The 14387-nt window shown below is 41.5% G+C and overlaps 2 protein-coding genes across 2 annotated transcripts in view; one reads left to right on the top strand and one right to left on the bottom strand.

The window, feature by feature from the left end:
• LOC123768157 (two pore channel protein 1) overlaps positions 1–14387 on the top strand; it is a 95144-nt gene that overhangs the window by 45534 nt on the left and 35223 nt on the right. The gene's annotated exons all lie outside the window — the stretch shown is intronic.
• Positions 3454–5088, bottom strand: LOC123768162 (uncharacterized). Its single transcript, XM_045758547.2, has 2 exons — positions 4806–5088; positions 3454–3982 (listed from the first exon to the last, which is right to left on the bottom strand). Exons 1-2 carry the CDS (start codon positions 4894–4896, stop codon positions 3579–3581), a joined length of 495 nt encoding a protein of 164 aa, XP_045614503.2. The 5' UTR covers positions 4897–5088; the 3' UTR covers positions 3454–3578.

The raw sequence follows: 14387 nt of genomic DNA, 5'->3' as shown, positions 1-14387 counted from the left end.
AGAAACTTGTACAGGAAACAGGTCAAGTGTCCCACATTAACCACTGGCAGTGAACAGCAATTCCTGCCATACAATGAACACGGAACTTCTCCTCAGTCTTATCCAGCAAACATCGTCCAGATGATGAGGTGTCCGTAAGAGGGGGTCCACGGGTAACCTCGGTCGCAATAACATCACCGGCTCAGAATTTGGGTCGGTCCTTCAAATTATCGAAGGCTTGAAATTTGTGAAGGGCTGAGGCTGCCTATTCACGGACAGTCTCGATGAAATACGATGTCATAGGTATCCTTTAATTCGTTGTACACTGTCCTTGACGGATATTACTTAAAAAGCTCTATCAGGCGCCGTCTTATTTGACCAAAATAATCCATATTATAACTTGTTTATAGACTAATCCATAACTATCCCACCCGACGGGTGATGGCCCTCTGCTCTGGAATTACTCTGTATGGATGCCTGCAGAACAGGGCGGGGTCGGTGAGCTGAACTTCATGGTTCATGTATTTGTATTCTTGTGAGAAAAGAGATCAGACCAACTGCGGTAACTCTGAGAGTGAGACCCAGATAGATTCAGGAGACATACTCCTAGGGGCATATAACAACATTAGAACACAAACACAACCTAATAGTAACCTCAGAATTGGTGTTACATAGTCTTCCCGGTTTGGTGTCTTGTTTGATAATTACCTACTTACCATAAATAAAATATTCACTGGGAGTCCTCTCCCCAGCACCCTACTCTCGACTCACTATTGTGGTACCCAACACCATCATTGTACTCACTTGGCTACCTTTCACGTGCGCATATTAAGGGAGGTAGCCTAGTGCATATGCTGATCACCATAGAACCGTCCGGAATAATATGGTGGCCGGAATAATAATGACGTCACATGACACACAAACATGTCAAAATAGAGCAGAATGTTTGCTAATAGATAGCGAGCTCATAGACTCGTCCTCAATCTAAACTCCCGTTTGCAAGCTGTTAGAAAGCCAGTTACTCACTAGCCTTCTTGAAGAGGATTCTGACATTAGCTCAAATCTCAACGCATGAGCAGAGACCCTGTGCTGTGGTTCAACTCCTAGTTTTTAAGCAACAGAAGGACTTCACTGGATGTTGTCAAGAGCTGGCAGACTTCACCAGACAACTTTGGCCAGGTTACAAGATTGGATGTCGCCTATGATAGCCTGACCATTGATAAAGAGGTGAAGCCTCATCCTTGCGCCCCGCAGTTGGAAACAGACGAATTCTGAACTCTAGTCCAATTATCATATTTTACGGAGACAAGATCGAACCTTTATTAATAAAATCATCAGTGTGGACACAAGCGTTTATTCGATAACCAAAGTAGAGTGACGGGGCAGTCACTTAGTAATTGTTATCAAGTGATAGCCTAAACAGAAAATTTGTTGGGAAATGAGTATAGTTTATCGTTTATTATTATTTTGTTTTTTCTTTTGTCATGCAAGTAAAGATTAATTTTATTTGGAAGAGTATTCATTTTTTATTTTCCTCTCTGGCTACTGAATTTCTGGTTGTGGTAAGAGGAGAGTAATAATCCTGAAGACTATAATAAGAGGTGAACTACATTAGAGGATAGTAGATGCCAAACTGTTTCTTTGGAAGAGCCATCACTGATACAGTCGAACAGGGTGGGCATGCCTGACTCCAGGCAACTTATGACCGCATATTCAAGGATTTGAAGAAAACTACACAATATGCACCACGAGTGTTGCCGGGTGTTGATCAGGGAACCTGTGTAGAACCAGGCTAGTAGAACCATGTGGGTTCCAGAACCATCCCTCATTAGGCAATCGATCTATGACGTAGATGTTATAAATATATACAAGTGGGTGAAACAATCATTCAGCACCGCTCCTGTGCCAGGTAAGTCCACTACGGGCTCACCATAGCCCGTGCTACTGCCCCCGCTCCTGTGTCAGGTAAGTTACGGGGTCACCATAGCCCGTGCTACTTGGAACTTGTTCCGAGTAGCTGAACAGTGAAACAATACTATACATAACTATTATAGTCTATAAAATAGCTTGTGAGTCTGGCTGTTTGAGGTTGGGGGCCAGACGCTTACAGGTAGTCTAGTCCAACTTTGCAAGATGACACACCGAGGTTATGGGAGTGTCGTAGGTCACTTCCAGCGCCAATCTTTAAGAAATATTGGTATCTATAGCAACTTGTTGCAATCTTTATGAAATAAAGCCTGAAATCAAGGATGTGTTTTCCGTAGAGTACGTGCTATCTCCCGCAGTTTATCTACGCTTCATATAGTCCACAGGACAGCTGCACAAATGCAGATGTACCTAAATGCGTCAATAGAAAATAAATACACGCATTTTCATGGTTGCTCTTTACTCGAAAACAGCGAATACAGACTACTGAGCGCTTAGAGTATTAAATTTTCAGAAATTGAGAGAGAGAGAGAGAGAGAGAGAGAGAGAGAGAGAGAGAGAGAGAGAGAGAGAGAGAGAGAGAGAGAGAGAGAGAGAGAGAGAGATGGGATGACAGACCTCCATGCACCCATTGCACTGCGAGCAGCCGCCGCGGACGGTCGTACACCCATCCTCCCCCTCTCTCTCTCTCTCTCTCTCTCTCTCTCTCTCTCTCTCTCTCTCTCTCTCTCTCTCTCTCTCTCTCTCTCTCTCTCTCTCTCTCTCTCTCTCTCTCTCTCTCTCTCCACTAGGCGAAGGCCCATTACCATAGGAAGTCAGCCCCCACTATCTTCCCGAACATACTCTGGAGTAGACGGTGGGCCTCCTTATGTAATAGCCATTGTCCTGTGGAGTACCAGAGAGCCAAAAACCTTCTCACCAAACATACATTGCCACTGCGACCTAGAGATAGTCGCTATCTCAACTACGTAAGTCAGTTCCTTGCCGAAAGATCAGGTTTTACCAGCAGGACCAACCCATGGATAACTGACCTCACAGAAAGTGAGATCAGTACGAATATCGTCCGAAAATCCGAACATGGGCGTGTTCACCATTGTGTTCTTCAGTGACGATGAATCTGTTATGGCGGCTCAGGCTGCCACACGAGGCTTCTACCGCTTCGGCATCAAGATACCACCGTCACACTAAATGAAGAAGGAACGATGTCACAACTCCAGTAGTGCTTAAAGTGCTACGAGCTCTCCCACTCCACCAGGAGGTGTCAGCACCTCGTCCTGGAGTGCAGCCTCTGGGCCCCTGCTGACCATCATTACTCCACCTGTAAATCAACAACCCATCGCCGGCCGCTCTACGATGGGTTATAAAATCTAAAAATCTTCCAAAAATATAAAATCTTCCATTTTATAAATGGAAGATTTTGGTAAGATATAATTAGTAATATGTTGAAACATTATTACTAATAATGTTATGATTTTTACGGATGCGGTTTATTATTATGATTAAAAAAACACGTATAATTATTGTTTTTAACTAAGTTTATTCAACTTATTTGTATATGTACGTGCCTAGTTGTGATTGCCGGGGTTGAGCTTTGGCTCATTGGTCCCGCCTCTCAACTGTCCAGCTGGTGTACAGATTCCTGGTGTGCTGTGTGTGTGTGTGTGTGTACTCTCCTAAATGGGCAAGCAGAGACAAACTTCAGTATTGTACACAAAGCCTGGTGCGCACCTTCTCTTCTTTCCACACTGGCTTGGCTTGGCAGTACTTCCAACCGTCGGTTTGGTGCTGTCTTCGTTCTTGGAGGGTCCACCGCTGCTTCCGACCGTGGAGTCGATGTTGCTGGGACTCTTGGAGGGTCCACCGCTGCTTCCGACCGTGGAGTCTGTGTTATTGGGATTCTTGGAGGGTCCACCGTTTCCATGGATGGGTAGGCAAATGCCTCCCAGCTCGGACACGGGGATTTGTCCTTCCGGACACCTGGCCCTCCTCAAGCCCTGGTCTCGGGCCCCGGCCAAGTGGAGGTCCTGATGCCTGGCTTCTGGGTTGTCCTCGATCTCGACGGCCTTCGAACGTTCACCTGAAATAGAGGAAAGGTAGTTGAGTTGAAGGGAATTAATAGTGTCCGCGAGGGCCAGGGAAGTCGACAGTAGTGGCGGAACTGCTTTTGTCACCGTGAGGGCCACTAACACTAGTGGCCTCGATGAGGACAGGAAAGCCGGCGGCTTGTCAAACGTTCAACACCCCCACCCCCCCATTTGTCATGATCTTTTTCAGTTGGATTTTAAAGATTAACAGAATTTTGGCGTTTGGGCTTGTATGTGTGTATGTATGTGTTAGTGTAGGTACACAACCCGTCCTCACACTAGGTCCATTCCATCCAGCAGTCGACCCCAAAGACGAATTCATCAATTCATTCAAGAATACTATCGTCTTGAAGATGATTGCAATTCTGGGGAAAAACTGAGAACATAGGAACTTGCCTAAATTCCTGCTTGAAAAGCTTTTAAACTAATTGTCCCTAATACCCCAGATAGACTCTGGCTCGACGCCGGAGTCTGGTCAGGTGAATCAAAGCAAGAACCCAAAATCTGTCTATATCATATATTGGGGTCATGCATGGGGTCACCAGGCCTACTACAGTGTCCCTGCATGGGGTCACCAGGCCTACTACAGTGTTCCTGCATGGGGTCACCAGGCCTACTACAGTGTTCCTGCATGGGGTCACCAGGCCTACTACAGTGTCCCTGCATGGGGTCACCAGGCCTACTACAGTGTTCCTGCATGGGGTCACCAGGCCTACTACAGTGTTCCTGCTACTATAAACTAAAATCCAAACTATGGCACACAACGGGAGACACTGAAACACAAAAATAAATATGAGGTAGCGGAGCAGGACTCACCATAAGCTTCAGGAGAGTGTGGGTGTAGGCTGCTGACGAGGCTGAGGCAGGGCAGCAGCAGCAGCAGCAGGGAGGGTGTGGAGGACAGCATGCTGCTGGTGCAGGAGTGGTGGAGGGCGCCGCTGTGTGTGTAGCAGAGCAGCAGTTGCTGGTGGTGGTAGAGGTGGTGGCTACACGGGTACTTTAACTGGTCAGGTCGTCTCTCTGGGCGGCTTTTTATATTTACACATGGGGGGGAGGGAGGGGGCGTTGTGAGGGGTCTCCCGCCCTATTAATTACCTCACAGTACTTTCCCTTTCTGTGTATTATCTCCCCTTACCGTTTCCCCACCTCCTTGCCCGTAACCCTTCTCTATCATCCTTGCGGTTACTTTGCCATGATTTCGGGGTTCAACGTCCCCGCGGCCCGGTCGGGGACCGGGCCGGTTAGTAATCCTTTACTAAGGAGTGGTTTAATGGTTTAGTGGTTTCCTCGCCACTAAGTATTAACATTCGCCCCCTCCGCCTTTTCCATAGCTATAAACCCCTGCCCCCCCTCCCCCCTCCCCATACCCCCCCCCCCCTCATATACACAATAGCCCTGAGCTATATGTTATCTCCTTCGTCAACAATAACAATGGTCGCCTTGCAACCTCGTGTATAAAAAATGGCCGAAGTACAGGTAATTTACATACCTGCGCGGGTTTCCCAGAGTACTGTGAAATCTAGGTGACATAAATTTGGGCCCTGCGGGGGGTGAGGGTTATTGTGGCGGGTGACCCCAGCGACCTGGGGCCAGATTCACGAACTAGTTACGCAAGTACTTACGAACGTAAACATTTTTCCTCAATCTTTGACGGCTTTGGTTACATTTATTGAACAGTTTACAAGCATGAAAACTTGCCAATCAACTGTTGTTATTGTTATAAACAGCCTCCTGGTGCTTCGGAGCTCATTAACTGTTTAATAATTGTAAACAAAGCCGCCAAAGATTGAGAAAAGAGGTTCAGGTTCTTAAGTGTTTGCATAACTTCGTGAATCTGGCCCCCTGGGCTCGTCCAGCTTAATTATTGCTGACTCCCCTTTGCTCATTACTAGCAATAAATAGTTTGCAATCAAGTAATAACGTGATTGTCTCGGAAGGTAGACATAAATATATATGTATACTAAATAAGAGGGTAAATATCAAAATGTTGTGGATTCCTTCTCACATTGGCCTGCAGGAACATGATAAAGTTGACGCCCTTGATTGCAGTAAATAAAGACAGTATTGAACGGAATCTTGAGTTATCAAATTGGTCCCTTTAAAGTGTCATTCGACGAAAACTCTTGGATGAATTTGAAGAAAGTAGAACATTGCAAATTTGGAACTAGCAGGTCCATTGTTCATCACAATGAAATGTGTGAAGTAAAACATGTGTATGGGGCAAGTAACAAAGTCAGCAGACTAACAGACGTTGTCACAGCTCGTATAAATAAGACTTGGCTACAAGTATCTCTGGCAGTTCGGCTTGTATAGGGATCTAGATGAAGTAAAGTGTAAAGTGTGTGGACATAGGCAGGGACACACACTCGAACACTATATCTTGGATTGTAGTAAAATTGAGCCATTTAGAGACAAATCTAAACTCACGTTGTATAAAATGGCAAACCATCTTATTACTAAGGATAAAATACCTGAAATCCTTGTACTGTATCCATATTTCGCTCCCAGTAGATAAACGATAGTTAAAATGAGATTAAGAAACAAGTAGTGTATTGTGAAGATATAATAATAAAGAGCAGCTCCCCTATGACTGTAATATCTCCATTCCTTAAACAATTATGTATTAAGGATAAGACCTACCATTAATGTATATTGATTAACTGTAAATATATAGCTCTTAAAATATATTTATCAAGCTATCAATGATATCAATCAAAGCTATCAATGTACCTACTAATCTTTGTCAAATTTTCTTACAATGTACCTGTTAACACTTTATAAATTTTTGCTTGAAATTACCTACTTAATATTATCTTATTGTGACAATCGTCAATAGTCACGAATTCGTACGTACGTAGCTTTTAGATAGTAGTATACTGACTGGTAAGGAATTCTTTTAAAATAAATGAAGCTAAAAAACAAACTTAAATGTTGCTAGGCTTAGTATAGCACACATATGTACTCTAATAGGCCTCAGATATTGTGTATTAGGCCTAGGAAGATTAGGTTTGATTAGTTTAGTTTGTCAGAACAACACAAGTAAAGAATAGTTTTCCGGTTTGTCTCAATAGTTCAGATTTCTACTTTCTAATTTCGTCGTACGTCGGTATATATACTATGGTCCTCATCGTTACTATAAGTACTACCAAAACAGGAGGATGATCTGGATAAGGTCAGGTATGATCACGTCAGGTGTGATTAAGTCAGGTATGATCAGGTCAGGTGTGATCAGGTCAGATGGATTAAGTTTAAGTTTATTGACAAAAAGGAAGTTACATCTCAAAAGGGTTGAGCAGCTTAGGCTATTTCTACCCTCGTTCATATAAGATAACTCAAGGGCCTCACAAACCTATACAGTACACAATTATTAATTATATTCTATATTTCATATTTCACTGGTAAACACATGGCATACTGTGAGATCTTTTACTGATTATGTTGCCCCTTCAAGTTCAAGTTCAAGTAAGTTTATTGAGACAAGAAAAAAAATACATCACAGAGTAGCTTAGGCTATTTCTACCCCCCTCCACTTCAAGTCCCTCAAGGGGCGCACAAATTCAGTGAATACAAATACACAAATCACAATACAGTACAAGAATCCCATGTTGCCCCTGACGTGTATTGTTTTGGTAAAGGCAGACTAAACACGTTGGAGAAGGTCCAAAATGAGGCCATGAGGATACTCCCAAGATTATTCTCATGACCCAAGAAATTCTGTTACTGGGATACTCATGATATGATTGCCGTAAAGATGAAAGATTATGTATTAGTATTTATATTTCTTGAATAATAATAATGGAAAAAAGAGGCAATGCGCACAGGAAACTTTGTGCAAAAGGTTTAAGAATGGTGAAGTCAATCTAGAACAAGAAGTTGTCAGACTATTTACATGTGTTAAAAAATAAGGAAAGCAAAAAAGAAACTGAGGTTTGTATAGCAGGACAAGGAAAGATAAATCCTAAAAGATTATTTTCAGGTATAACAAATGAAAATTAGAAAAAGGACATGGCCATAAAAACAGAGATAGGTCAGTTAACTGATAATTGCGAAGTAAGGAGCAGTATTTTAAATTAATATTTTGTTTCTGTTTCCCGACTTACTAAAAAAGGAAGGGAACTATCAAGAGAAAGCGTCAAGTCATTATGAGTATATAGCCCTTAGAAGGTGTCAGGATAAGGATTTGGGATGGGACGGGTGGAAAGGAATGGTGCCCAACCACTTGTGGACGGTCGGGGATTGAACACCGACCTGCATGACGCTCTACCGTCCAACCCAAGTACTAAAGAAGAACAAAACATTATGCCTTCAGCCGAACAAGTCTATATTGAAGGTGAGGAGAGGTTGACTATAGCTTGCACAGTCCCTATAATGGTATTATATGAACCATTTGTTGTCTTGTTTTTACGGGCTCGCCATAGCCCGTGCTACATGGACACTTCGTTCTGAGTAGCTAAATCTAAAACAACAACATGGCTTAAAACTAGCAGTGTCTGGGATGCTCCCGGACGCAGGTTCGAATCCTCGTCACGGCCCTTGTGGATTTGATCATTTGATGCATCACGTTAGTGTGACCTCTGTGTGTAACAACATGTCTTGTTTTAAACTTGTCCTGTCGCAGGCTGACCCGTCCCAACTACCTTGCTATAGCGGGTCTCCCGTAAGGCGTAGTTTCAGTAGCTTTGCCGAAATCACGGTCAAGAACTACACAATCCTTTCCACAACCATCTACTTGAAATATGAAATCCCTTGGCGCAGTGGTGAGACATTCGACTCGCTCTTCGCAAGCGATTTGGCCTGGGTTCGTAGCCTGACCGGGGAAGGATTGACTAGGCGCCAGTCTTTAACTTGTATGCTTATGTTGACCCAGCAGTGACTGTTAAACGATTTGGCGGGTCGTATTTCAGGGAAAATTAAGATTAAGGAGCTGCCCGAAACACTATGCGTACAAGAATGTAAGTTCAAGTTCAAGTATGTTTATTGAGACAAGAAAAAATACATCTCAAAGGGATAGTAGGAACTCTTGTATACATGAAAAAATTAATAAAATATGCTAGAATAAAATTAAAATAAAGATGATTGGCCTCTATAGTAAAACCACGTGAAATCTTTATTAAAAGCTGCACGTAAATAGTGTTTTATTAAATATATAAATACTGGAACTTGTTGTATCTTATAAATTCAATAGTATTATTTAAAGAAGCAAACAAGTAAGGGGTCTCGTAGCCTGGTGGATAGCGCGCAGGACTCGTAATTCTGTGGCGCGGGTTCGATTCCCACACGAGGCAGAAACAAATGGGCAAAATTTCTTTCACCCTATGCCCCTGTTACCTAGCAGTAAATAGGTACCTGGGTGTTAGTCAGCTGTCACGGGCTGCTTCCTGGGGGTGGAGGCCTGGTCGAGGACTGGGCCGCGGGGACACTAAGGCCCCGAAATCATCTCAAGATAACTCAAGATAACCTCAAGTAGCTTCTGCAGTTGTCGATTTGAGCAATTTTCCTATAACAGGCGCCACTTGGACTCGAGAGAGAGAGAGATAATTACAATTAAAGTAACCATGCATTATTTTAGCACTTTAATTTACTGTAACAACGCTTGCCAACACTTCGTCTGGTCCTGGGGGGGGGGGGGGCTTCATAGTCTTGAATTTTTATATTTGTTTATATTTTTATAATTGTCAGTGTTACACCTCGAGAAATTGACATACTGTCTCGTTTTCTGTTTTGGGTCCTCTGGTAGGTTAGGATAAAGGCGCTTTCGTACGACAGTTTCTTGACAATGAAGGTTAACAAGACCAAGGTTCTGACCTAATAAAGCTTGTCTGTCTGTATGTGCTATCTGGTTCACTATTTCCCCGAGTGGGTTGTCAAGTGCTGCAACATTAACCTACTTACATAGGCAGGAGACTGTGTGTGTGTATGAAGGTTCCTCTGTATACCGTAAATGGGTGTACGGATGCCTTTGTGTGTTGACCGTGGTGTATTCATACGCTCACTTCTCGTATTCAGTGATAGAACCAGTGAAGAGCAGAGGTGCCATGGGCACAATCAGAGAACACTGTATGAACATCAGAGGTCCACGGTTGTTCAACGTCCTACCAGCGAGCATCAGAAATATTACAGGAACAACCGTGGACATCTTCAAGAGGAAACTAGATTGTTTCCTTTAAGGAGTGCCGGACCAACCGGGCTGTGGTGGGTATGTGGTCCTGCGGGCTGCTCCAAGCAACAGCCTGGTGGACCAAACTCTCACAAGTCAAGCCTGGCCTCAGGCCGGGCTTGGGGAGTAGAAGACCTCCCAGAACCCCATCAACCAGGTATTCAGAGGTGTACTTTGATTATATGAAAATATTAGGGTTCCTGTAGTACAGTTGGGTTGGTTTTCGACGCACAATTGAAAATTCCAGAGCGGGACAGAAATGGTTGGGTACATTTTCTTTCACATAATGCTCCTGTTCACCTATCAGCAAGTAGGTACCCAGGAGTTAGTCAGCTTGTTCTGGGTCAGTAATTCGGACTTGATGGAGGAAAAACCTGGATAAAAACCTAACGTATATGAATACACTCAGGAATTGTTTGTACTCCCCGACACAATTAAAAATTATATATACCGATATTATTATTCATTAATATTATTCATGGTATTACCACTCTCGAGAATGCTCACACAACCGGACCTGTTGTGATTATAATTAAATAATTCAATGTGTCGGGGCAAGCCAATATGCACATGTATGTTGGCTTGGGGGACCATTCAAACCTGACGCATAAGTATTAGTCATACGGCCCCAGCATCATCACGTGATTTGATAAAAGGTCTGTGCCCAAAGTTATCATGAGGGCTGTCGGGTATTGGATTTAAATGCCAGACGACTTTTTTAATAGTTTTGTTCAGTCTGCTGGCAGAGTGGTTATAGTACTGGCCACACCAAAACGCATGGAGGCTCTGGCTGACCAGGTTCGAATCCTTCAGAGGTCAAGGGAAGAGAACTATCAGGGGAAAGCACCAAGCCATTACGACTATATAGCACTGGGAAGGGGGTCAGGATAAGGATGTGGGATGGGACGGTGGGGAAGGAATGGTGCCCAACCACTTGGACGGTCGGAGATTGAACGCTGACCTGCATGAAGGGAGACCGTCGCTCTACCGTCCAGCTCAAGTGGTTGGCCCTTCAGGGGTCAAGAGTTTTCTTTATATATAATATATAATGTACACACACATACAGTAGGGGGGGGGGGGTAACTTGGCATTGCCTTTGGTCTGTCTGTCTCCCATCTGTCCATCTGTCAATTGTACAACTCCCAGGTTGTAATTCCTCTTGTAATTTGCCACCTCCCGGCAAATTCTAATTTACAAACAATAGCCAAGCTTTCAAGAATACATAGCTATGAATTTGCACAATGTGACATTGTACAGTACATTTTATCCTCATAGCATAATTCATCATTCACTATGCATTATTCGTTTTTAATCCTGGCCCTGGTAAATGGCAGTATGGATGACAAAATGGACATTGAAGGTACAGTACTTACATTAAACATTTAATTAACAGACATTACTGGAGAACACTTTAGTCATTCAGCACTTATCAATTATTACAACTAATAGGGCCAGAGATCATTCAGTACTGGTGTTTCTAGAAAGGAAAATACAGTATACATATTGGATATTCTTTATTAAAAATGCATCATGCCAAAATGCTTGAACAGTATACTGTATATAATTTTCAAGTCACTGAAATGAAGCCACCAAGGAGATATACTGCACAGTTTAGACTATCAGTAAAACTAACAAGTCTGACTGTTATCATTCCTATAGAGATGTCGTAACTACGCTATATACTGCATATAAAATGCTTATTAAGCAATTTCCATAACCAAGAAAGATATTTATGTGACTATATACAAAGTATTATTATGGTTAATGCTTATTCCTGCCAAAGGACAAATAGCATACAGAGAATCCAAAATTAGTTTAAGGCTTCAACATGACCTTCGTCACACGTATCGTCACAAATTCTCTATTACATGAAACCCATTTTTGCTATACCAACTAGAGTAACAAATATTGTTTTCACTTCACAGTGGGCCCATTTAAATAGGAACTAATCCTCTTCTAAATCTACAATCTTTTAAACTCAAGCTATAAACTTACCAGCCTGAATATTTTCAGACATATTTACCAAAGTAAAAACTCTAAACCCACCAGATATATAATACCATACTATATTTGAATTCATAATTTAAAAGGCAGACAGGATAAATCATTTTTGATGTATAAAGTAGAATTCTTTCCCTTTATAGTTATACATTTCCAAAATATTGCTAAGGTTATTCCTCATGCTTTCAACACATTATTAGCAATATGACCACATTATGATGTCAACAACTCCAGCCCCACCAACTGGGAACATTTCTCACTGACACCAGATTCACTACATATACAAAAACAATTCCGAGACTAAAAATGGCAAGACCGCACTTGATGCCAAATAAATACAGTGATGTTTTACACTATTGCTCCCTATTATGATTATTTAACAACATAATATTGCTGCTGTAAATGTATACTTCGGACATAATGATCACTTTGGTAAATTTATATCAAGAGTATCCATGGGTGAGTACTATTTTTTTTGTTTTACTGTATAGTACATCATATAAAGAATTTCAATGGCATTACATAATCCATGTTTATATTATTCAGCCATGAAGTAAAGTGTTTGGGGATACTTGTACAGTATATGCTTATATGGAGTAATTATGATTTATATAAAGGGATAAATACACTGGACATTTTATACTGTATATAAACATTTCCAAAACATTTTGAAAATCTAAAATACAGTAGAGTATTTGAAGTTGCCAATGGTAGAAATTATCATTTACATGAAGAATATAAAGATGTGTAACTTAGTAGAAGGGAATCTTAGTAGTAGCCATAGCTATTTGAGCACTTGTGAGGGACGTACAAAACATGCTACAGTATCTCAACACACACACACGTGGCAAGATCTATACCAAGACTTATTACATTTCAATATTTCAGGCACTTGTGCATACTCAATGAAAGACACAATATAAATGTAAGTTAACCATCCAGCCAATGATTATTTGATTTATGGAAGGAAATATAAATAATAATAATGATAATTTGCTTTGTTGGAGACAGGGAGCCTGTATATATGTATATCCTTTAGGTTTGTTTTAAAGTCTCCCAAAGGTCGAACTAATGACCCTCCCAGGATGCAAACCCTCAGGTGAGACCAAAGAGCCAGAGCTCAACCCCTGCAAGCCCAACTAGGTAGGTATAGCATTACTGTACCTACAGTATTTACTGTTTGATGAACAGAGGAATTAGGTGAAAGGAAATGAGTCCAACTATTTGTTGACCGCTTGTGAATCAAACCCAGGTTCCCCCCCCCCCCCCCCCCCCCCCCCCCCCCCGACTGAAAGATGGGAACAACGCCAGCTGTACTATGAGACCCTTTGTAAATATAATGGAACTGTCATTATCTGGATCCCCATTTTTAGGATTATAAAGATAATGGAGGTGGTGAACTGGAAATTTAACTCGAACATGTTCTGTTAACGGGGATTAACGTCCGTTATCTGTGAAATCTCAACAAGGTTCAGGAGTGGAGGACACACACACACAGAGTAACGTATTTATAACAAATGACACAAACTTAATTACGGTAGTTCCCTAAATATGGATTGGTGTATTCCTATTAAAATATCATTACAGGTGTTTTTAGTACATATCTGTTAAAATAAATACTGTACCAAAATATAAAATGGCAAATAAATCATCTCGTAATCTTTACTCAATATATGATTTTCAGTTATCCAGGCATTCGGAGATAACTGGTCTGGATAAACGAGGTCACACTAATAAATTCCATTACAAGAATTTTAATGAAAATTTCTTTGATGCCATAAAACAATTAGCAGATACAGTATATCAGACCCTACAGCTTTCATATAGTCTTCAGAAAGATGAGAAGAAATAGCATACTTAAGTTGTCTACAAACAGACCCTATAGCTTTCATATAGTCTTCAGAAAGATGAGAAGAAATAGCATACTTGAGTTGTATACAAAGTATATACTGTAATTTCATATATATATATAGTACTAGAATACAGTAATACCTTTTATAAAATTTAAATGTTTGAAATCCTTTACTGCAATAAAGTAAAAAGTTTCAAGACTAACAAAAATAATTGAAACTAAGTAGCACTATCAATATTTTCCCAACAGATGAGCAACTTTTTTGTGGAATGTGGAAAGCAAACTGTTCATCCTAATTATGCACTTCTCTAAAACTGCTAAGTAAAAGAGCAACCTCCAATACACACAGTACTCTTCCTACCATGAGCAGCACCAATAGTTCTGCAGG

This window comes from Procambarus clarkii, chromosome 59 (genome assembly GCF_040958095.1).
Source record: "Procambarus clarkii isolate CNS0578487 chromosome 59, FALCON_Pclarkii_2.0, whole genome shotgun sequence".
Taxonomy (NCBI): Eukaryota; Metazoa; Arthropoda; class Malacostraca; order Decapoda; family Cambaridae; genus Procambarus; species Procambarus clarkii.
The sequence above is the reverse complement of the archived record's forward strand: the minus strand, read 5'-3'. Positions and strand labels throughout refer to the sequence as shown.